Source organism: Mirounga angustirostris, unplaced genomic scaffold (assembly GCF_029215605.1).
Source record: "Mirounga angustirostris isolate CCGP_5_RB_7025 unplaced genomic scaffold, mMirAng1.0.hap1 SCAF_8, whole genome shotgun sequence".
Taxonomy (NCBI): domain Eukaryota; kingdom Metazoa; phylum Chordata; class Mammalia; order Carnivora; family Phocidae; genus Mirounga; species Mirounga angustirostris.
Window position 1 is genome coordinate 110585651 of NW_026991716.1, and position 25912 is coordinate 110611562.

The following is a 25912-nucleotide window of genomic DNA, read 5'->3' on the forward strand; positions in this document are numbered from 1 at the left end:
GGTTCGCCTTTCTCCGCAACCCCACCAACAACTGTCGTTTCCTGACTTGTTCATTTTAGCCATTCTGACTGGTGTGAGGTGGTATCTCATTGAGGTTTTGATTTGGATTTCCCTGATGCCGAGCGATGTTGAGCACTTTTTCATGTGTCTGTTGGCCATTTGGATGTCTTCTTTGGAAAAATGTCTGTTCATGTCTTCTGCCCATTTCTTGATTGGATTCTTTGTTCTTGGGTGTTGAGTTTGATAAGTTCTTTATAGATTTTGGATACTAGCCCTTTATCTGATATGTCACTTGCAAATATCTTCTCCCATTCTGTCAGTTGTCTTTTGGTTTTGTTGACTGTTTCTTTTGCTGTGCAAAAGCTTTTTATCTTGATGAAGTCCCAATAGTTCATTTTTGCCCTTGCTTCACTTGCCTTTGGTGATGTTTCTAGGAAGAACTTGCTGTGGCTGAGGTTGAAGAGGTTGCTGGCTGTGTTCTCCTTTAGGATTTGGATGGACTCCTGTCTCACATTTAGGTCTTTCAACCATTTGGTGTCTATTTTTGTGTGCGTGGTGTAAGGAAATGGTCCAGTTTCATTCTTCTGCATGTGGCTGTCCAAATTTCCCAACACCATTTGTTGAAGAGACTGTCTTTTTTCCATTGGACATTCTTTCCTGCTTTGTCAAAGATGAGTTGACCATAGAGTTGAGGGTCCATTTCTGGGCTCTCTATTCTGTTCCATTGATCTATGTGTCTGTTTTTGTGCCAGTACCATACTGTCTTGATGATGACAGCTTTGTAATAGAGCTGGAAGAAAACTGATGATATTTAAAACAAACTCTATTTTATTTCAGTATTTCAGATACATTCCCTTATAAGAACCAAAAAAAAAGAAAACACATACACATTTAGCAAGAGGGCACACTTCCGTAACCCAGCAGGAAGACATGTGTTGCTAATAATAAAAGATACTCATAAAAACAACTTCAGTAATATTCAGTCAAGGCATGGGCAAGAACAAAATGTTTTATTTTCAGTACCCAAAGAAGATTATCAGTATCAATTGCTTAAACCCATTATAAATAAACAAGATACTTTCAAATATAGGCAAGTAAGGCAAGAAGAGAAAATTTACAGTATTGGATATTTTTAAAAAAGTAATTATTATAAACTTTTTATAATCATCTCAAGAGTAATTTCATTTAACACTTTAGGTTCAAGATGGTGATAGGTTACTAAAATATTGCCCAACACATTTTTATGAGATAAATTCAATTATAATTGTTGCAACTATTCCAGTCACAATTTAGACATAGAATCCAATTATCCATTTCATTTTCATTTATACCTCATGGGCTAGATCATTTATCATGTTTCATGATAATGGTCAGAAGACACATGGAAAGTGATTTCTGGAGGTAACAAATTACCTACCATATTAGCATAGCTTACAAGATCCTGTCAACAACTACTATGCATAAATATGAGGTAATTTACAATGTGCAGGAGTGTTTGATATGCTACTTGCTTCCTTCGCAGCTGCCAAAAATCTGGGTTGCTAAATGCAGCAAACCGTTTGGTTGCAAATCAGGAACCATTATGCCCCAGAATGCCAACAGGTAGCCAGTATGCAGTGGCTCAAGATGCTGAGACGCATCTTTTATCACCTGGTATTATTACTTGTCACCAAATTATCCATCATTACTGCAGAGACAGGTTGGAATGAAAGTCCTGGACCTTCACATTACTGCTCCTTGAACTCTGTCTCATCCATCTTTTGCATCATTCCTGATTCACAACTAAGTACCCTCTCCTGGCTGCAAAACCAAGTGTGAACTTGTAATACCTTTAACCCACAGTGCTTCTCTAATAGTAATTGATTTCTCTTTATTATGGAGCCACTGCTCAGAAAAGACTCATGCTTGCTTGCTGATGCCCAAAGATGCTTTTTAAAAGACCCAAGTTACAGAATTCCAATAGTTGTAGGGAAATGGTATTGTTTTGTTTCATTTTGTTTTGTAAGTTAGGCTTCAAAATAGCATTAGAATTTCAATTTTATTAATATGTAAAACTCAGAAATACAAACAGATAAAGACAGACACAGATCCCTCTGCATGCAAAGGTATAAACACTGAAAAGGAAAGATAGCTTAACATGTGTACAAATGCAGTATTTCAGTCTGAAATCTATTAATCAATGTCAAATATGTTGGATAGTCAAAACCAGAACTTTAAGGTACTTGGTATGTTGAAACTGCAAAAAATGTGTTAAAACAACACAAACAAAAGAGAACGATTTAAAGTTAGATACAATAATGTTTGTGAAAACTGCCTTTTAAAATAAATCTCTCACACTCATTTTTTTTCCTTCTTCACCAACTGCTAAGAGAACCTTCAAAAATGATACCAGTTACATAGTGGTTGGCATGCCATAAACTATCCAAGACTGAAGGGTTTTAATTCCGCTCCATCTGAATGCTGCTGTAAAAGTTTAATAAATCAAAATGATCAAAATGTTCCCAGTGGCAGATTGGGATTCGGTTTCCCATTCAAATTCTCTTTAATATATAGCTTCTCTGACATCTTCCATTTCTGCCATCTACGTTGAATCCCAAACACCCTGCTTTTCATCATTACCATGCATCAACCAGTCTGGTCATGGTAACTACTTTTTAACACTCCTGCACAATACAAAGAAATGTCATACCTGGTGGGGGTTTTAAGATAGGAAAATTACAGCAGATGAGAACTCTTTATCTACCTGTAAGTAAATATTTTTAAACCACCTGCCGCAGTGAATGACATTCTTTCAGGAATGAGAAATGCTGCTGGCCAGAAGTCTTAGAAAGAAAATCCCCCTCCTTCCAATGTTTTTAAAAATTGATGTAAGAAAAAGGTGTGTCTAGGAGCGTTATTATCAGGGGCAATCAAATTCTGAAGAGCAGAGAGAGTGAAGTCTTTAGAGAGCTTGCCTTATTTCTGTGAAGTACAAAGTTTTTACATGCAAGAGGAAAAAGAATTTCACTTAGCCTCATATCCAATCAGAAATCTACACTGAACCAGCAGGAAAAAAAAATTTACACACGATGTGTTTTACATGTGTTTTTATATGTGGATAACGTCAGGAATAAAGAAAAAAAGACATCTTTAAACAGGGTTCTCTTTCTAAATTTTCCATGTAATTGAATATATCTGCTTTTATCCTAAGTTGAACAAGAAAAACTGTAAAAATATTGGCTAAAGGCTATGAAATGGGAGCTTACAAAATACACAAGTGTTTCTGAATTAAACTTATTATTTAATTCATCTTGTGTACACCCTACAATTAGTCAAAACCTTTCCCTGCATGCCTAAAGATTTTAAAACGGTCTCTCTAGTAACACAACCAAAAGCTTACAACTAAAATTATGACCTATGCTGTTAAATAAGTTTTTCTACAAGTCTTCTATTTCTGTCTATACCGTATATTTCACCTAGTATCCCAGGCTGACCTCTCCTTCTGCTGTCATCATCTCTCACCCTTGACTTGCTCTTTGCACCAAATACTCCTTCAAAGATACTTCACCATCTCAAGCTCTTATGGTTTTTAGAGCCCCCTAAACTAACTCCCTGGAATTTTACCATCCTCCAAATCATGTCCCATTCTGGTTTTCTGAGACAGATAGGAAGACATGAGTAACCTACTTCAAAACCCCCAGAAGTCCTCAAAGCAGATTACAAAATGTATGTATATTTCTTAGTCTGGATTCAAATTCCTCCACAATTGGGCCTCAAAGTGCACCTTCAGGCTCATCTCAGACTTTTCCCCTGGAAAACATTATGCTATACTCAACACTGTCCACAAGAACATGTGTTTTCCCACGCCCTCTGCTTGAAATTCCTTTTCCTTATCTTCAACTATCAAGATCCCGCCCCTCCACCAATGCTACGATGAAACTGCCTACCAAAGGCAATTAATGAGGCTGTCCTCCTCTGCTCTACACATTAAGTCCAGGCCTTTCATAAGGCATTCTACAATCCATGTTCTTTTTGTTTTTTCGACAACAATTATTTGATTATATCTGCTGGGTGTTGGCCGTGGTGCTAGCCACAGAGACACAATAATGAATGAGCAAAGGGAATAGTCCTTGACTTTGCCAAACGAGGGACAGAGGCAGATGTTAGGAACGCAGATACATTTTGAATACTGATGAAGAAACACTTCAGGCAGAAAAAGCAGAGGTCCTAAGGTAGAAGACAGCATGCTGCATTAAAGCAAATGAAAGCAAGCCAGTGCTGCTAGAGTTTGGTGAGCAAAGGAGAGTCTCATGAAAGACTGAAGAGGAGGACAGAACCAGATGAAGGTGGGCCCTGGACTCTGTGATGAGATATCTAGAATTTATGCTACATGAACAAAAAGCCATCAGAACCTGGGGGAGTACAGTCTTACTTTGTGTAATTTAAGCAGTCTGTTAAGGGAATACTGACTTGAAGGAGGCAAGTGCTGATGTGGGCAGAGCAGTGAGGAGGCCTTTTTTTTTTTTTTTAAAGATTTTATTTATTTATTTATTTGAGAGAGAGAATGAGATAGAGAGAGCATGAGATGGGGGAGGGTCAGAGGGAGAAGCAGACTCCCCGCCGAGCAGGGAGCCCGATGCGGGACTTGATCCCAGGACTCCAGGATCATGACCTGAGCCAATGGCAGTCGCTTAACCAACTGAGCCACCCAGGTGCCCGTGAGGAGGCCTTTTAAAGAAGAAGGTGTCACAATAAAAGTGGTGGCAGTGGAGTTAAAGAAAGTTCTGGGCACCCAGAGGATATGTAATAAAATTCAGACGAATGAAATAGTCAATTAATATACGTATTTCTGTGGACTGTATCTCACTCAACAATGCAAAGATATTCGAGACTACTGTCTTGTACAAATATTTGTTCTGCACATACTAACAGAAGGAATTACATAAAGATCTTTTGAAACCTTAGAGCTAAATAATTTTGGAGAAAACATCTGTAAAACAAAACTGGTAATTCTCTCCTGTTCTGAAAAAGAACTATCATTTGGCCTTCAGGTATTTTGGAAAAAAACTGAGAAGAAACTAGAATGAAATAAGAATGTAATACATATGTTTGAGAAAAAAAAGAAGCGCAGGTGGAGGGAAAAAGAAATACAAAGGCCCTAAGGCAGGAGTATGCTCGAAGAGTCCGTATGTCTGTTGCGGATTAAGGACGGAGGTGAGTGATAGGAAATAAATTTTGAGTGACACTCAGGGGATATTTCATTTAAGACTTTTTGTACCAGGAAAGAGTTGTGATTTTTTTTCTCCCTTAATGTGAAGGGAAGCTGTTGGAGGAGTGACATGATAACATGAGCATAGCAATGGTTTCCTCCGTATGTATTTGAAGATGAAAGAAAATGCCAATGGCAATTAGGAACATGTAAATAACCATGTGGGTAAAATTTCTTTCTAACAAGGGAAGAGGTAACTATTCATTCGTTGTTTGTTTGTTTGTTTTAACACAATGACAGATTCTGTGCCGAAACCACTAAATCCGATTCCAAATTGTGTAATACTGCAGAAAGACAGCAAAATATTTTCTTAGTTTAAGGCTCAGAAAGAGAAAATGGAGAGCAAAACAAAGTTAACTCCCAAATTATATCCTAAATTTAGAAGCAACCCCTTCCTTATACCTGGTAAGAGACGAGAACATCTGTAAGCCATGATTTCCCGCAAAACAAACAGCCGAACTTAGATAAAGCTATATAAGGAGAGGTTGTCATGGATTTATGTGTTAAGAAAAACTGCCCACATTTTGTCACAATTATTTAGTCTCTGTCCAGTTCTCAGTCCTCAAACCTCACTTTTAACACCAAAATGGACAACTTTTCCTTTTTTGTAAAAGCTAGTAACTATGAAGTAAACACAATCCATGCTGAGGACTAACAAAATATAAATGTTTACCTGTTCTTATTTGTGTTGACTTGATGGTTGTTTTTCATTCTTTCTAGACTAAATGCTTCTTAGAAAAGGAAATAACATGATTTATATTACCCCAGATGGAAAGAAAAGTGATCTCTGCAGTAATATGATAACACTTCATTGAACAAGTTGGTTTTGACTGATTTACCGAACATTTGAAGTCTACCTAACATTTTGTGAATGTTTTCTGTTTGCTGTGTATTTCTTACTTTGTATTCTTAGTAAGTCAGGCTCCTGATGACATTTTACTAGGAAGCAGAATGTGTGTTAGCTAGCTTTTAAAAAGGATGTGAACATCTCAATGGTAAACAGTTTATTCTAACTGTAAAAAGCTAAACACGAAAACTCACCCACCTGTCAGTCATACACTGGTAAGGGGAGCATATTACTCTTGACTCTCTCGGAAATGAAGTCCTGGGAGAGTAGAACAGACTCAAGAACTTAAACTAATGAAGTAATGTCCCGCATCCCTCCACAACACTTATCCTGCCATCTTTACTCATTGTACCGCTAACAATACTATGAGTTTTAGCTCTCTGCCTCACTGATTGATTTCAATCTGTCAGCTACAGAGCTTCTGTTTAATTAACATTCTGTAAGACTCTAACCGTACAACATTATTTACCAAAACAGTGCTTAATAAAGGGCTTTAATGTAATAGCTCCTTAGGTATGGTATTTTTTATTTGTTAGAGGATCTTACTTTTTTTTTTCCTATAGAATTAGAAATGTGACCAAAATCAAAGATCTGTGCCAAAATATTTGATAATTTGACCATTTCTTATAAAATTAATTAGATTAAAATTGCTTGAGAGCTGGAATGATGTCTTCTGTCTCTGCAATCTCTGGTGCCTCTTACTTAACCATTTTAAGTACTCAACAAAGGCTGCTTGCTGATTTTCCAATGAAGTTGCAAACTGACTTCATTGCTTCCTTTTTGGTTTGGGGTAAGGGAAGGAAAAATAGTCGGCAGGGAGGGGAATATAAATTATAGACACTGTTAGTTCATGAAGTTGACATAAGTCCTCTGGAAGAAATGGGCCCAAATTACATTTATCACAAACTCCAAGAGAATGGAATTGAGAGACTCAGAAGCAAAATATAGGCCTAGGAACAGTGCTCTGAAATCAAATTCCCTGGAGTTCACAGAAAGAATTATTTGGCATGCAAATCTTCCTGCTTCCTCTTTGATCCTTCTCAGATTCTTAAGAAGTAAGCTCCAACAAAAGCAAACTCCCCAAAGATTCACTACAAAAAACAGTGACCAGCACCTCAACTGCTAAACATTATGTAGAGCTCTACACATGAATCTTCTATGAAAACACACTCAAAACTCCCCTGGGAAAGAACTCTGATTGTGTTTTTATTTTTAAAACAAAATAAATAACGTGAAAATAACCACGTGGGCAAAACAAGCCCCTCACGCTGCCATTTTCATGAAGTAGCTGAAGAAAACTCAGAGGAGGAAATTAATAGGAAAAAGTATTTGAAATAATCGTGTAGGAAAGTGAATAGAACAGAATCTCTATCATAACATACTATCTAAAATGAGGACATCTAGTATCCTTTTGCTCATTTAGAATTTAAAAATGTACCGGACACCTTGTATATTGAATCACCTGAATTACAAGTAGCTACAATGAACGAGAGGAGACTCCAAATGTTTCTTTTATCATACTGAAGGGTAGCAAAGTAAAATTTTAAAATATTCAACATTTGGAGCCTGCTACAAATTTGAGACATTTGGTTACCCCCTCCCACCCCTCAACCAACTTCATGTACTTTCCTAACTATATAGGGGCAGTTGGGGAAAATTAGTGTGTTATCAGTTCATGTGTTCTTGGATTTCATTATAGTTCAGATTTTATAAAATATAGGTATTTGTACTGAATTCTCCCAGATAACTCCAAATTTCCTGTCAAGGTGACTACTTTTCACAATAGAAGCAAAGAAAAGGGATCTTCAAGTCACCATTAAGAAAAAGGATCTTTATATGAGTGCATAAGTCTGACAGCCGTGCCCTGAAAACTAGTTAAAAATCAACAGTGTGGTATTAAGCACACGCCGACGGACTCAAGCTAGAAATTCCATGGCCTTTAACCACCAATGAACAAAAGTATTAGTATGTCATGTTTTCCACTTCCCAAATGTCCTTGCTTCTGATATAAAAACATTAAAATGAAATATTCAGACCTGATATTTAACATTTTATACAAAAAAAGACTAGAGTAGAACACATTGGTCAAATAAAAATTATTTTTTAAATGAAAAAAAAAAAAATCATCCCAAACTTAAAGTCACCCTTACTAGTTTGTAGGAGAAGACAGCCTGATTCAGACACTACAAAAAACAGTTGCTACCATCCTTTCCCGGAAGCCAGAAATCTCCACCCCATGTGTAGATGAGGTGGCCCACAGCTCATCATCTATTCCCTTTATCTTTCAGGGTCAGCCCCACCATTCTGACTTTAACTAAACAATTTTAGTTATTAATTGTTAGAGAAGTATCGATCATCTATGCAAAAATATTGTGGCAGGTGCTGTAGCAAACAAAGATAAACCAGACAGGCTCTGGTGGAACAAAAATCACAAATGATTTCGATAGGAGAACTTGAAAAGTCCAAATGCAAATGCAGTGTTAGTTTGGACTTCTTTCCTTCTTCCCCGGTGTAGCGGGTAACTGGTATTGGGCAAGTGATTCCAGTAAACAGCTTGCCATTCACCAAATTCACCCACTCCACACTTCTCCTGACTTAGGATAACACCTTTCTCCTGCACAACAAAATTCCAAACTGTACGTCCTTCAGAATTAATTGTACATTCTTTTAAAATACTTCCTCAGTTCCTATCTTACCTGAACAGAATTAATAACTCTCTCTGAATAACATTGCTTGTGTTCTGGAATCCCATGTACAAATGTTCTCTACTGGATAGTCCAGTTGTCTCTCCACATGCAACCATACTATTTTTGATCCTTGTGGAAGGTAGTAACTTCTCTAACCCCAAGTGAATGAGTCCAAAGAAGTATGTAAGTATACTGCTATCCGATGTCCATGAGGAGACCCTAGTTTAGGATAGAAGAACAAAACTATGGACTGCAGAGAGAAGAACTGGAAAGAACCTGGATTTTTCATGACTAAATGAACCAACCCTAAAGCCTACCTCTGTACCTTCCAGGTACAAAGTCAGTAAATACCCTTATCTTTAAGCTAAGTTTTATTGTCTTACAAAAGGAAGTATCAACAACAATCCAACCCCTTATCATTTTAAACACCAAAATTTGTTTTACAGGTCCACCTACTATGCAGAGTAAGGTTGGGGACAGACATCCACCCTACTGACTCTACAGCTAGAGGTCGCTAGTATTCACTGAGAATAGATAAAAATATTAACTGAATACTTTTTACGTCCACAGCATTTTGATGATGGCTGATAGTTGGTGGTGCTAAAATTTAAAAATCAAACCAACAGAGACAAACAAAAACTGTGTTTTTCACATTAAATAACTTAAAATGTAACTGGAGTTTCACTGATAAAAAAATAGAAAAGCATAACTAACAAATAGGAATAGAAATTTGAGTCAGTTGCAGCAGACAGAGAATTTCAGAGAAGTTTGTTTTGGGTCAGTTGGTCAGGAATGTAAGTGGACCCTTGATTTAGAGAGGCGGGAAAGAACGGAGAAGATTGCAAATGAAGTAAAGGATGAGACGCTGTAACACAACTTGGGCTACAAAGTCAGGGCTTTCAGCTTGTAAATGCCATTTCAACCTGTATTTCACATTTTTTACACTTGAATTTTGTAAAAACACTGAACAGAAACATCTGCTCTTCATCTCATCTCTGTAAAAACTTTTTGTCAATAAAGATTGGCTTCCACAAGGTGAAGACTATCGTTACTCAAAATGATCTGGAAGCAATGCTAAAGTCGTGACAAAGTAAACTCTGTTTCAGTATCCTTTTTTTTTCTTCTTCTTCTGGCTGTGGGAACACAGAGATCAATACTCTTCCATGAGAATTTTGCAGTGAAATTTTCATTTGTAACGGACAGTAGTGAAAGAGCCTTAAGCATGTCCTGTCACTTCCAGTTTAGGAGAAAATGCACTAGTACGCTCTTACCCTTGGGTCATTTTTGACAACAGGCAATACTATGCCAGCTCTTATTAAAGACTATTCATATCACTGCCCCAAAAATTTCCTTTAAAATTACCATCTTTTGTATCGATGTAACAGGATGTCAGATTTAAAAGTGCCAATGAGAGACAGGACCTGTCACCATAGTTAATTCTCAGCACTGTTTTAACACCAGGACAGCCGACCCCAAAGGGTGGGTTGTTTGGTTAAGAATATTTATTTGGTGGTTATCTAGACAAACAAGAAAATTTATTCCTTTATATTCGTTTTCAAAATAAAACAAGCAAAGTATTACCTGTAAGTATTAGATATATAACAACCTAAATATGTTGAAAAGAAAATAAAACTGCCAAAACGATCAAAATATGTTTCTAAATTGTTGGCGGACTCTGGATAGCAAGATTTAAAGCACCATTGTATTTTAACCCAACCATATAAAATCTGAAACAAAATGTAGGCTAAATGGCAGAACTTTAAAAAAGGAAAAGAAAAAAAGTCAAACTTCTCTATGAAATCCGAAGATTCTCTATTTATACATCTTACTGAAATATTTATTCCACAAGTAACACTCCCAGAGCAGCCATAATACATCTGTCTCCAGGTAAAGAAAACCAAGCTTTGATAAAATGATAAAATCTATTTTTTGATTCAGATAAACAAGAGAGATCTGGTAATGCCAAAACAAAACTAAAATACACAAATATAAAACAGCTCTATGAGAAAAGGAAATGTATCTTTCAAACGGAGCACCCAGATAAAAGTTTCAACTCTGCTTTCTACAAACTGTTGAATACACCACAAGACCACTTCCTCAAAAAAAGTATATATATGTATATATATGTATATATACACATCGACATACACACATACAGACAGACACACATATAAATAACTGTATGGTATTCAAAAGCACTCTAACTGCACTATGAAAAGCCACCAGCTCTTTAAGCGCCTGCACATCAAATGCAGAGTACCATACACATCAGTGAGCATGATGACTCAAGGGCACACCCAACTTCCGGTATCCAGAGCATATTAATCACTCTGAAGACTACCCAAGGACACCTTCAGGCTTTCCAAAGTAGGCTCAGGTGAGAAAGAGGCTGGAACAAGCTCAAGAGAGATGAGTATACAAGCATCTACAAACATAAAAATCGTCTCTCTGCCTGAACCTTGCCTGAGCACTGAACGCTAAAATACTATCCTATTTTCTTATTATTCGATTAATTGGGACTGTGATTTCATGAACTTAAGCAGATGATATGAGCTGACTCTGGAGACACGAGAGAAGTCTTATTTAATACAGAGTCATATCCAGTCTACAAAGATAACCTTTTTTTTTTTTAAAATGATCTATAGGATCTCTCAAGACAAAAAGCATTACAAACGGCTAGTGGCATTATTTAATCATGATAATGTGAGATAAAGCTGTGGTGGAAAAGCAGGAGCCCAGCCTCAGGAGTCAAGAAACACAGGGTTAAATTCTGGTTCAGTCAATTATTAGATTTTTGTGGCTCTGGGCAATTATCATATAGTCTGAATTTCAATTTTCTTCTCTCTAAAGCATTAAAGGTTAAAGTATTAAAATCAAGTAAATCTTAAAATGAAATAATATATATAAAAGACATCTGATGTCAAGCATTTAAAATAGATTAACTTGAATATGGATGTCTCTCATGTTCTCCTTCCAGCCTCTGAGCCTTGACACGTGCCCTGTTCTCTGCCTGGCACTTCCTGCGGGCATTTATTTCTCTTATCCCTGCCCTCACATCCACATCCCTCACTTGGACAACGGTTCTCAACCTTCAGATGCTATCTCAAAGAAAGCTCACTCACAAGGACCTTGTCTTGATGTCTCAGATAAATCTCAGTTCAGGTTAGACATTCTTGTTACGATCTCCCAAACTTGAGGAGATTTAGGTGGTTTATAATTATTTTCATTTGTGTCATTATTGATTGATGCCGGAGTCTATTCAACAGAGCTGTATTTCCTTTAAATTTTCACAGGGGAAATAGATTACTCATTTTTATTTATTTATTTTTTAAAGATCTTATTTATTTGAGAGAGAAAGAGAGTGAGCGAGTGAGAGAGAATGCACATGAGCCAGGGGAGGGGCAGAGAAGCAGACTCCCCGCCAAGCGGGGAGCCTGATGTGGGACTCAATCCCAGGACCCTGGGATCAGGACCTGAGCCAAAGGCAGACGCTTAACGGACTCAGCCACCCAGGTACCCGATTCCTCATTTTTAGGGCTTCAGTTCAACTGCCTCTCTCAAAGAGGTCTTCCAGATCACCCTAACAAAAATATTAATCACCATCACTTTGAGTATTTATGTTTCTTCATAACACATACCATAATTTGATACATTTTCAGTATTTTTCTATATAGTGTGCCTAATACACCTCAGTGTTGAGCTCTACATGGTCAGGGACTTTGTATTTTATTTACAATTTTATCTCCACAAACTGGAACAGTGTATATATTTGGTGTATATGTTTCATAGTATCAGGGACCCAGTAAATTTTGAATGAATTTAATACACACTGTGCACGTGTACTTGTCAAGCTAAGCTAAAGACCACTTAGCAAGCCTAACTTTCTAAGATCTTCTGGGGGCCAGAATTGGTGAACATCCACCACCACTGGGTTTTGATACTGTTAACCTTTACAGATCTCCATGGGGATAGAAACTCTGACCTTGACCTCATGGCCACAATGCTTTGAAGAACAAAAGTGGTATCTGTGGAGCTATTTTAAACAGGAAAAGCAAGTCTAAAATTAAAATGCAAAACTAGATGGTGGCAAAATGGAATAAAGTGTTCTACATGGTTAGCCCTATTACAGCTTTTTAAAATAGATTCCTTTCTATGGAAAACACTTTTTGAAACCTTGTTCGACAAATGTACAACAGTCTTATTTTACTTTAAGACATTAGCAGAACTTTTATATGATAAAATTTTTCGGTGACTTGCGATGAAGAGCAGCAGGTTTAAAAATCAATCAAAATATCTACAAGGCTGTTTTGTTCTAACCAAGCCAAGCAATTTCATGAAGTGAAAGCAACTTTACCTCTTACAATAAGTTGAGCGAAATTGGACACACCGGAGCCTCGTTCTGACTGCGTTACACAGCGGTACAAATCCTGGTCAGTTTTTGTCACTTCCTGCAATCTAAAGGAAGCAGCAAATCTTCTGTGATTGATGTTCTTAGTCTGGGCTACTGGTATATCTTCTCCATTTCGTCTCTGCAAGCAGAAACCAATCTTTAAAAGACAGGTTCTTAACATTTCCATAAATCTAAAGCATCTTAGCAACCGATACCTGTGATAAATTATTCTTGTTCCTAAATTAGGAGGAAAATGTCTATGTAGCCCCACAAATCTTTTCCATTGTCATTCAACCCAAAAAAAGCATGGAAATAAACTCTGGTATCCTTTAGGGGTATAGCACTGATATACATTACTACTATTTTCCATAAAATTGTTATTGGCTCAGAGCATATGAATTAACAGAACAGTTATTGGCCCCATGGCATATAATTCCTTTTCCCAGAGTATACATATGGGAGCTTCTTTTAGCCCTTATTCTATACAGCATGTGCTATATAATAAGTTTGTCCCCATAAGAAGACCAAGACCATGCCCAATGCATCTTTGTATTCTAAAAGTGTAGCATGTGACCGGCCACAGAATGACAATAAAATACCGATGAATAATTTAGAGCCAAACCAAAATCTGTACCTCTTTGCAAACCTTATCTCTTTGGCATTAATGACAGCCAATTTATACTGTTTAAGAGAAGTAATCAAAAGGACCTAAATGTTAATAGCATATCTGTCAACTTTCAAAATGAAATACTGAAAAGCATATTTATGACATCAGGGTACCTCACACAAGACCAGTAAGTGTAAGCTATAAAGGAAATGGTTGAAAAATTCAACTATAATAAAATTTATAACTTCTATATGTTGAAAGACATCATAAATAAAGTGAAAAAAACCAAGCCATGAACTGTGATAAGATATTTGTCATGGAAATAATCCATCAAAAGATAAATAGCCAGGTTATGTAAAGATCTTCTACAGTTCAATAAGAAAAAAGACAAACAACCCTATCAAAAAGTGGACAGGCTATAAAAAGAGAAAATGTATATGTCTAATAACCATGAGAAGAAATCCTCAACCTTAATTTTAAAATGTCTATATGTCAAAGACAGCACAAAGGGCAAAAGAAAAGTCATAACTATGAGAAAGAACCGGTCATGATCCTCAACCTCAACTCTTGTTGGTGAAATGCTAAATATCCTGGTATCCTTTCATACTACTTAAAGATCATCTCATACTACTAGATGTGTGAAACAAAAGCTCTAAAATTACAAATGGAAGTATAAAATATTACAGTCATTTTAGAAGATAGTTTGTTACTATCTAGTAAATCTGAAGATGTATATACCCTAGCACCCAAAAGTTCACTTCTATATTTCTACATCTGAATGAATCATTTTTGCATATGTGATCAAAGAGATAATGTACAAGAATGTCAAACTCAGAATCATTTCAATATAAGAACAGTTCAATATGAGAAAGATCCAAATTTTCCTGAATAGATTGAGATTTGGCCATCCAACAAAATACAGTGTAAATGTTTATGCAAACTAAGACCAGCAGTGTGCTGGTAAAATGCTGAACAACTCGTTCCTAACCAAAAATATAAAGTGTTGATTTGTATCATGTCCGAATTTCTGTGGTGTAAATACTCCCGCTATGGTCACTTTCACATTACCAATATAATATCGTTTGGCTCCTAAAATTACTGAAAAATTAGCAATAGCAATCACAACCAGCTCCATTATTCCGCTGATGTGAAATACACGTATACATGTTAAAACCTTAAATAAAATTCCTTAACAAAAATTAGTATATGAAATAAAAATGCAAAATGTCAACTTCTTTTAAATTTGGTGGGTACATTAGTGGTCATCTTACTGTTTCCTATAATTTTTTCATGGCTGAAGCACTTTGTATTTTTTAAAAGAGTAAATAATAAAGGGATCATTCTATTATTTTAGTAACTTTAAATCCTAAAATCCACTGTATCTGTACTCTCTTTTCTCCACATCCCTGAAATGATATATCTGTGCATACTATGTAGTATATACGCATGTATGGGTATGCATACGCATACATATACACCTAAGGACACAAAGTCCCAACTATGATTTTACCATATTTTATTCATTCAGCATTTTTTTAAAAGATTTTATTTATTTATTTTGACAGAGAGAGAGAGAGAGAGACAGCAAGAGAAGGAACACAAGCAGTGGGGAGTGGGAAAGGGAGAAGCAGAATTCCCGCTGAGCAGAGAGCCCAATGACCTGGGGTTCGATCCATGGGGCTCTATTCCAGGACCCTGGGATCATGACCTGAGCCTAAGGCAGACTCAAGAACTAAGCCACGCAGGTACCCCTTATTCATTCAGCTTTTTGTTAACTCTTTCCTTACCCACCTATTCCATGATTTTTGCACCAAGATCTCTGATCATTCTCCTGGATAATAATGAAGACAAAATGCTTATATTGTATTTTCTCTTCATTAAGCATATAAGCATAAGCTTATATATGCAGCTTATATTCAGAAGTCTTAAGATAAAAATCCATAAAATCAAGTCTAGATTCTTTATCCATACAAACCACACAAACAAAAACCCATTACATATGCAAATTTCAGGCTGCCCTTTTTTTCAATGATTACATCATTTGATACAATCTTTCTAACTGCAAGGCACTCTTTATACCTGCACATACTCTCACTTCCTCTTCCTCTAACTTATCCCTCCAATGGTGCCCTCAACCTTCCAGCACCTTCCTCTCTGCCATTTATATTTCTCAGCTCTTCTGCAAGACCAGCCAAGTCCCTTGGCAGCCCTCCTTCTGAATTATCTTGTGTGTGCACACACACACCCACGTCTTTTAACCCCATGCCTTTCAAAAGCCCATCTTCTCTAATGAAGAGATTCTAAGTACCTTCAATGTTTCTCTCTCAGTCATCATTATTTCCTCTTTCCATCTTAATTGCCATTCATCTCATGATACCACCTTCCTCTAAACTTTTCTTTAAAGGAGGGCATGTTTTCTTCTCTGGCCTTCCTCTCCTTTAGGGAAGGCCACCATTACCTAGTCCGTCCCTTGAAGAACGACATTCCTCTACAATCCCACTCACCAACCTCTCAACTTCTGGAATTCCCAGCATCCCCAAGTATCATTCCCATCACAGTGATCTACCAGGCTAAAGTGTCCTCTCCAGCATAGTCCTGTGAATATTCTCAGTGATCCCCAAACTCACCCTGGCCTCAGTGATGCCCAACAGCCTCTTTTATGACCTTAGGATATCCAAGTTCCCGTGCTATGACGGTTTCCTCTAGAACCACAGCTGACCATGTGATTCTCCCATTTCTTCAATTCTCTGCATTCTTTTTTTTTTAATTATGTTATGTTAGTCACCATACATTACATCATTAGTTTTTAATGTAGTGTTCCATGATTCATTGTTTGCGTATAACACCCAGTGCTCCATGCAATACGTGCCTTCACCAGGCTAACCCATCCGCCCACCCCTCCTCCCCTCTAGAACCCTGTTTGTTTCTCAGAATCCATAGTCTCTCATGGTTCGTCTCCCCCTCCGATTTCCCCTCCTTCATTTTTCCCTTCCTGCATTTTCAATGAGACCTCACTTGACCCCTTACTTTACAACCAGCCATCAAAGCCTCAATGACAGGCTTTTCTATCTTGAATCTCTTCTAATATATTCTCTCTCTCTCTCTATATATATATATGTATATATATATATATATATATATATATATATATATATATATATATCTCTATATATATATGTATATATATATATATATATCTCTCTCTCTCTATATATATATATATGATATGAGAAGTGGGGGAAATCTCTATATATCTCTCTCTATAAAAGTTACTATGTATCTATAAAGTATATACAGATATATATATAAGGGAGAGAAAGATATCTCCCCCACTTCTCATATCATATCATATATAGATGGATACAGATATAGATATATACTTTTTTCCCTCTTGGTATACGAAATCACCCTAAAGGTAGGGTTTCAAGTCTTACTTACATACATGTTTTTCTTCCCTGCCATCATATATATTATCTTTATTTACTGAGTTGCTCAAGTTCTTGGTTAAAATGAATTAAATTCACTGCTGTTTTTAGAGACAAGAATATGTAAGCCCTCCTTAAGCTTTTATAAATTATTATAACAAAATATACTAATCATTAGTTAAAAGTAATAATAAAGGGAAGCTACATAAATACAGAACCTCAAAGGCATCTGGAGATCATTTATGCCAAGGTATTTCTGAACAATACCTCAACTTAAAGACATTGAGGGCCTGCTTAAGGAGATCAAGGTGTACACAGAGGTGATTACATTACATTATGTTTATATTTGTGTTTAGTAATATGCTAACATAAGCACAAAATTGCTTATATAGGATATACATTGTTTATATAATTAAAGAGCACAGTAGACATACATGCTATTTTTTTTTAAAGATTTTATTTATTTGACAGAGAGAGACACAGTGAGAGAGGGAACACAAGCAGGGGGAGTGGTAGAGGGAGAAGCAGGCTCCCCACTGATCAGGGAGCCCAATGCGGGGCTTGATCCCAGGACCCTGGGATCATGACCCAAGCCAAAGGCAGACGCTTAATGACTGAGCCACCCAGACATACATGTTATTTATCTCTTGAAATAACAATAACCATTAACGACTGAGCCCCTGACATACATGTTATTTATCTCTTGAAATAACAATAACCATTCATCATACCATTATACCCTCATAATATTCAGGCTTATCTTCAATAATCATTTAATAAGTGCCTCCATGTACCTGATGGTACATAGGCTATTATCTTGGTTCTGTCACTGCTATCTCAAAAAAACCTATATGACGGTTATTTCCATTTAAAGATCATAAAATCAGGATTCAGAAAGATTAGAAATGTGATATGTAGCCTGTTAGTAGCAGGATTAAAACTCTAAACCAGGTTTAATGACACAAAATCCAGCAGTATTTCCTCTAAACTAAGCCAAAGTTGCTTTTTTCCCCCATTTATATTATAGATCCAGTCCAATGAATTGATTATTTGTTGTAAAGCCTTGGTCAATGCATTGTACCAAAGAGAAATATAATTTACTCTACTAGACATTGCATTATTTACTCAGCTTCCAGTAATGCATTACAGTTAAAAATAGCAAATGATGACATGTACATTTCAGAAGTAAAAAATAATGATAACTTTTCTTCTATAATCCAAAATAATAGGTCTTTGCCTGACTGACTACAAACTATCAATTTAGCAGAGTGGGCAGCACTATGAAGGAAGAAAGAAGTCATGTTAAATTTCTCCTTTATGCAGCAGTGTTTGCATATAGTTTTCTGCTTTTACATTCTTGAGTTCCAGGCTCTTTATCCTGCTTTGAGTTTTTTTATATGATTTTGCCACTGTAAATATCCCCAACTCTGAGAAATACTGAGAAACGAACCACAAAATTATATGATCCAAGGATTATAACCTAACACTTTGCCTTTTTCTCTCCCCCACTTCTCATATCCTCACCATGCTTTCTTAGTTGCTGTGTCTCCATACAGGTTGCTGAGATTTGTCATTAGAGTCTCTGAGTTATTACTCCTCTATTTAACTAAGTAAGCTCCCTCATGCAGGCCATATGCAGTGTTTATTTGACAAGTTCGGTACCCAGCTTAAAGTAGTGCAGTGATAATATTGGTTAATTCTCAACATCTATAATACCCAGGTTATTAATCAAAGCCCTTGCTATTCCGAGTGTGATCTACAGACCAGCAGCATCAGAATCACCTGTCAAATTGTTACAAAGCCTAAGTCTAGAGATCACTCTAAACCTACTGAATCGAAATCTACATTTTCACAAGATCCCTAGGTTATGCATCAAGACATTACAGCTTGAGACACACTGGTAGAAAACAATCATGGAAGTCCTATTCCTAATCATAGTGAAAGGTATAAAAATGGTGTGTACCCTGATTCTGGCCAATGAGATTCGACAAAAACAGGCCAATTCCCTTCCAGGAAGGTTTTCACACTTCTAGAGAAGACACAGTGGGTCCTCTTTTCTTTTTTTCGTTATGCCTAAAACTAAATGAGTGGACCTGTCAATGTGGGAGAAGCCAATGTGAGGGAAAAGTGGACACACAGAGGACAGCACATCAGGGAGGAAGACAGAATCAGGTTCTTGATCAAGTGTTTGAAATGGTATCAACAACTCCTAGAGCCCCTTTCTTTCTTGGACTTCCTGTTAAAGGACATAATACACTTGGTTTTATATTACTTTCAGCTTGAACTCCTAAAAGTTAATATGGTACAGTTAAAATATGATACAGTTTATCTCAGCTTTTCTTTTCAAAGCTTGAAGAATAGAATTAATCCAATTTAATTTAAAATTAAATAATGTGGCTCTTAGAATACTTGCAGGGATTATTTCACTCTGTTGACTTGAAGAAAATATTAAATTACATTTATTGGTTTATTTATTTTTCACTGCCTTTCTTGGGCACATGATGATATATGATCCCTCCATCCTCTTGGAGTCAGAGAAACTGTTAAGAGACTGTTTCCCTACATTTGGTATTTAGGTTCCTGTTGAATACATTAAGAGGACTAAGAGGATGGCATATGATTTGTCAGTACTTGCCCTTTTGTCCAAAACTAAACCCAAAGTAAATTTGCACAATATAATTAAGTAAGGTTGAAGTGAATCATACAACAATCCAGCCAAATTAATGCCAAGGAACTGAGGATTCCTTACCAGGGCTTGTCTACCATATGAATGTTTTTTTCTTTCTCATAAGCTATTATTATTATTATTGAACAATTAAACCAAGAATTTTAGAAACACAAAAGGTTTTATGGCAAAATTAAAGGCTTAGAAATCTAGACATTTCTAAAATTGGAAACATGTTACTGTTTTGAGAAAAGCACTTATTTATATCCACTAGAAATTATAATATTTATTTCAACAGATTAAGCATTTAATAAGAACATAGTGTTCTTCGAGGAAAATTACACTAAAATGACAATATTAAGTTGGTCAACATATTTACTATTTGGCAATAAAAGAACTGAACAAGCTGAATGATATTTGACACAGAAAAAAAAGAGAGATTGCAAAAATAATTCTGATTAAAAAGCAGGTAAAAATGTGCTGGGATAACAAATTACAAGAATCGATCATTACCCAAGTGTGAAAAATGTAAAGTCAGCTATTAAACAAGAAAAAGAGTTTTAACCTACGAAGCATAGGTGTCTCCATAGTGTTGAGGTACAAGGAGTGACACAGAGAGCATGAGAAAGTGGACTGAACCACACCTGATGGAGGATGATACCTAGGTTCCAGTCCTGAAACAACCATTTAGTAGCTTCACAATTCTCATTATTTCTCACATCTCCATCTTTTTATTTAAAACTGGGGGTATCTATTTGTACCTGCTATTCAACAAAGATGTTGAGAATATTAATGAGACTAATTGTATAAAAGTTCTCATTGCAAATCCTGATAACAGCAATATAATGAAGATAATAATCAACATAATATCTAAGCAAATAAAAATTTAATAACTGTGATGGTCTTTTGATAATTCAACTTGTCTACGCTACAGTCCCAAGTTATTCAATCAAACTAGGTGTCCCCGTAAAGGGATTCTGGAGATGGAACTGAAGTCTATAACCAATTGACACTAAGTAAGGGAGATTATCCTAGATAATCTGGGTGGACTTGATTCAATTAGTTAAAATGTTTTAAAAGCAGAGCTGAGGCTCCCCTGAAGTTGAAGAAATTCCACCTATAAACAGCAACTTGAGTTTGTGCCTGAATACACCAGCCTGCCCCTCCCAAGGGTTTGACCTGCAGACTTCAGACTTGCCTAGCCAGCCCCACAATCACAAAAACCAATTCCCTGCAGTAAATCCTTTTAGGATTAAAAAGAAAGGGGGGAGGGGTATACACACATATACATATGCTTTTCACGTTTGAACACTGACAGATACAGATGATTTTGTTACCAGAAATGCTTCTAAAAGAACAGATTTTTTAAAGCTGAGTTTTCTGATCTGCTTTGGCTCTAGGTTTTCTAGAATTGGTTCTCTAAATCTGGTTAGACTTAGAGGCAATAGTAACTCTATTGCCAGTAGTAAAAGAGACATTTTTAGTCCATAGCATGATGTAGTAAAGAGATGCAAAATATTACCATTAGATATTCCTAATCAAATACCTATAGAAGGTAAAGATCTGGGTGACCGTGCATTTGTGACCTTAGAAAATTTTAGACAAACTAAGGAATATAAATAATGGTATTGGCTGGTTGCATCAAACTGCACTGGAGAAAATAAGGAATATAAAGCACGTGAGTTTACAATTATAAAACTATGCCATTCATAGTAAGAGGGAAATTGAGTAGAGCAAAGAGATCAATACAATTAAAGCATTACACTTGAGGGATTCTGGCAACTTGGTGGCAGTGGGATAATTTTTCAGTCTTTCTCAATCTGACACATAAAAACAGACAAAACAATAAGAGAAAGTAAGGAAAGAAAAGGCCCAGACAGAGTGGAGATGAGAACAAAATCAAGAAATCCGAGAAAGCAAGTGGCCATATTTTTAAACATATCTCACAGGAACAAAAGACGGATTCTTAAAATCAGAAAAGTTTTCCTGAACTCCACAACCCATTTTAAAATTTCGAGACAATATAATTCACATAAAAATGAACAGCTTAGAAGTATCAAGGTCGGGGCGCCTGGGTGGCTCAGTCGTTAAGCGTCTGCCTTCGGCTCAGGTCATGATCCCAGGGTCCTGAGATCAAGCCCCACATCAGGCTCCCTGCTCAGCGGGAATCCTGCTTCTCCCTCTCCCACTCCCCCTGCTTGTGTTCCCTCTCTCGCTGTGTCTCTCTCTGTCAAATAAATAAATAAAATCTTTAAAAAAACAAAAGTATCAAGGTCAAGTCCAACATAAAGTTATTATAAGTTTAAAATAGAATAAAGAGCAGAGTATAAACCCCAGAGTCTCTGAAAGTAAGCCAGGAAAATATGCCCATAAAACAGATCAAAACTGAAACCTAATATTTCAAGCTATGCTAAAACATATTAAGAAAATGATTCATGACATGAAAGAATAATATAAATTTGAATTAATAAAACTCATAAATAAGATGACAGAACTCAAGAAAAATTAGAAATGAAAGAGAAAAGTCATTTCAGAAGTATGATTAACTAGTGTAAATAAAATCAACAGATGATGTCTTAAGCAAAACAGAATGTTGGGGAAAAAAGAGACTTTTAATTTAAAATGAAGAGAACAAAAAGGATTCCAGAGATAGTGACTATTAATGATGAAACGCAAAGAAGATCAAACATAGAGATAACACAAGTCCATACAGAAGCAAGGAAACAAAAAAAGTACTTAAATAATAACTAAAAGCGCCTTCTGAAAATTAAAAAAAAAAAGTTTTAAAAATACACAGTGGAAGAACACACCATATACCTGAGAACAGTAGCCTAGAATGACCCACAGTGATACCTATTCTGATAAAATTAGAATCTTTAAAAAAAAAAAAGGAAAAAAATCCTTTGAATATCTAGAAAAAGCAGATAGATGACTTATAAGGAAACAAATATTATCAGACTTTGATAGCAAGGCTTTATGCCAGAATGAAACGAAGTAGCATATTAAAGTTATTCAAGGAAAGAAAATGTGAACAAAGGACTTTATATCCTGCAAAACTGACCTAAGAAGGGCACAGGGGCGCCTCGGTGGCTCAGTTGGTTAAGCATCCAACCCCTGATTTCAACTCAGGTCATGATCTCAGAGTTGTGAGATCGAGCTCTGTGTCAGGGTTCACGCTCAGTGAGGAGTCCACTTGAGATTCTCTCCCTCTCCCTCTATCCCTCCCCCTGCTCATGCTCGTTCTCTCTCCCTCTCTCTCTCTCTCAAATAAATAAATAAAATCTTAAAAAAAGAATCAAGGGTACCAAGTGCACATAAACTATTATCAACATCCACGAACTCAGGGAATATTAATTTTATGTGCTATTCTTGAACACTCTACCACAAGATGACTTTCAAACAACCAAAGTTACTGGGAAGATATGAGATACAAACTGATAGTGATCACTAAAAACACAGCTACCTGCAGAACTAAGTAAATAAGGGCTATAGGAGAGAGAGTATAGTATGCAATAGTTACATGCTGATTATATGGTACAAGTATTCAAAATGATGTCAGATTTTAAAAATGAGGAATTATGGAGTATTCTCTCTTCCCCTGTGTTACTGAGACCCAAGAATAGTAGCATGGAAAAGAGAACCCATAACTGACAAGCTGTAATAGAGAAAACAGTAACTGAAAATCTTTAGGCTTAAAGTTGAAACAGAAATAAGAACTCATAGATATTTTATCTTTATTTTTTTTTTAAGATTTTATTTATTTATTTGACAGAGACAGAGATAGCGGGAGCAGAAACACAAGCAGCGGGAGTGGGAGAGGGAGAAGCAGGCTTCCCCCTGAGGAGGGAGCCCGATGTGGGACTCGAGCCCAGGACCCTGGGATCATGACCTGAGCCGAAGGCAGATGCTTAACGACTGAGCCATCCAGGCACCTGATATTTTATCTTTAAATATGCATTTTCCCTTACTTCTGTTCACTGAAAAGGTCTAACAAAATGAGTACCCTTCAGCAACCACATCACGGTCCTGAAATACAATTTCTCACTAAACCAAACCAGCACACCAGGTCTAGAGAAGAAAATGTAGGAAATGATGATGGAGCATCTCACAATATCAGATGGCAGGAAACTACCAAAAACCACTGAAGTCCTATCAAAAGAACTCTGGAGTCAACCTGAAGAGGTTCTCACTAGCCAAAGATGGGCCCGTTTGAGTTTTAATAGCGGTAATAATAGTAATAATTACAACAAACTGAAGTCAATTAAACATGTTTAAGTCCACGAGTTCATAAGAAGAAGAAGAAGAATCAGTCACCTTTGGAGAATGGTAAGGAATCAACTCATTATATTGACAACCAATAACTAAAGCAAAGATCTGAGCATTTATCCTCCCTTCCCCTAATGAATTATGTCACTGGGTAGTGAAAGGTAGATGAGAAGTATCTCTTCTTGAACTAAACTAATACAAAAGAAATAATAGAATTAGATCACAATTTACAGCCTGCACAATGAATATAGGCATTCAGCATCGATGGCTATCAAGATCTAAAAGAGAGAGAGACATTTTGTGCCTCCTGTAATCATACCAGGCACCACCTCCAGCATGGCCAAAGGATCAAACTTGACTCTGGATGTGGCTGCCAATTTACAGAAAAATTCAGAACGTGTTGAATCGAAGAGGACATTTGTATGCAATCAGTAAAATGCAGACAGTGCAAAACCACCAGTCAGCGGTCTGGGTTCCTCCTCAATAGACAAACTGTGAGTAAAAGAAAGGGAGACAGAGGACAAACCCACAGATTAAAAGAGACTTTAAAAAACCTATTTTAAAAATTAGACAAGACTAATTTAGAGCGTTTAGGAATGTACGTATAAGTGGGAAAAAAAACTATGCAAAAACAAAGAAGGGCTAAAAGTTATGAAAACCATTACTTGCAGAGGTAGAGAGCTGGCTCGGGTGTGGCTGGGACTGAGCCCTCAGAAGGAGCCCGTAGGCTGGCTGACAAAGTCCCTTTCTTGTCCTGTGTGGTGTGTACCTTATAAAAATTCATCCATTGTTCTTATTTTTGTGTGATTTTCTATGTTTTGTTGTATAATAAAATGATTTTATAAATATCAGATCTTTATATCAGATTGCTTTTCATAACGAAGAAACCCAGCCTGCTACCAGAGCCTCCACATTGTAACACTGATCACAGGAAGTCAATGGAAAGTTGTAAAGTGTTTGATGTGACACACTTAGAAAACACACTGAAGGGCAGCTTTAGGAACAACAGAAGAGTGCATTATTCTTGCACAGAAAAAGCAGTAAATTGTTATTTATAGTTATCGATAGGAAGAAATCCTTGAGCTTCTATGACTGCCGGGCTTTCAGTTATGCTCCAGGGATAGATAAGAAAGATAAAGTATTTTCCACACATTATTCATTTATAATCAATTATGTAATCTGCAGACAACAAACCCAAGAGTTTATAAATTATTGAAGATGGAAAAGAATGGACTCTATATTCAAGGCATTGAACTCTTTATGGTAGAATGCCACAGAAAGCCAACTAAAATGACCTCAGGGATACTTAACAATCCTAAATATTAAATATGATTAAATGTTCTGATGTTCACCATTTACATACATACACACCCAAAATGCCGAAGATAAAAGATAAACATTACAATCCATGATACTTGGTCAATGATTTTGCTTCAAGACCAATAGCCCATAATTCTTTGTATGAAGCCAGGAAGGAAGAATATAATACCCTGAACTCAAATAAACCAATGCCCTGAGGAAAAGCAACAGACTGACAAGAGTGATAGCTTAGCTACCAAATGGTACATGGTCTCTTAAGTGAAACAGAGATAATTGTAAATCAGCATATACACAGAAAAAAAAGTCACTACTGCTTAAACTAAGAATAAAAAGAGACAATTAGAATTAAATAGCAGGCTAGTGTTTATCTATCAGTTTACAAGAAATCAGAGAAGCACCAGAGACATGGTTAACACTGCACTCGGACATTACTCCTGTTCTGTGAGCTGCAAGATAT

The 25912-nt window shown here is 36.5% G+C and overlaps 1 protein-coding gene across 2 annotated transcripts in view; it reads right to left on the reverse strand.

The window, feature by feature from the left end:
• Nucleotides 1–25912, reverse strand: part of PTPRK (protein tyrosine phosphatase receptor type K) — a 556644-nt gene that overhangs the window by 240423 nt on the left and 290309 nt on the right. For both annotated transcript variants that reach the window (XM_045865517.2, XM_045865516.2), the window contains exon 6: nucleotides 13137–13311. In XM_045865517.2, the coding sequence (XP_045721473.1) occupies nucleotides 13137–13311 (175 nt within the window). The remainder of the gene's footprint in view (nucleotides 1–13136; nucleotides 13312–25912) is intronic.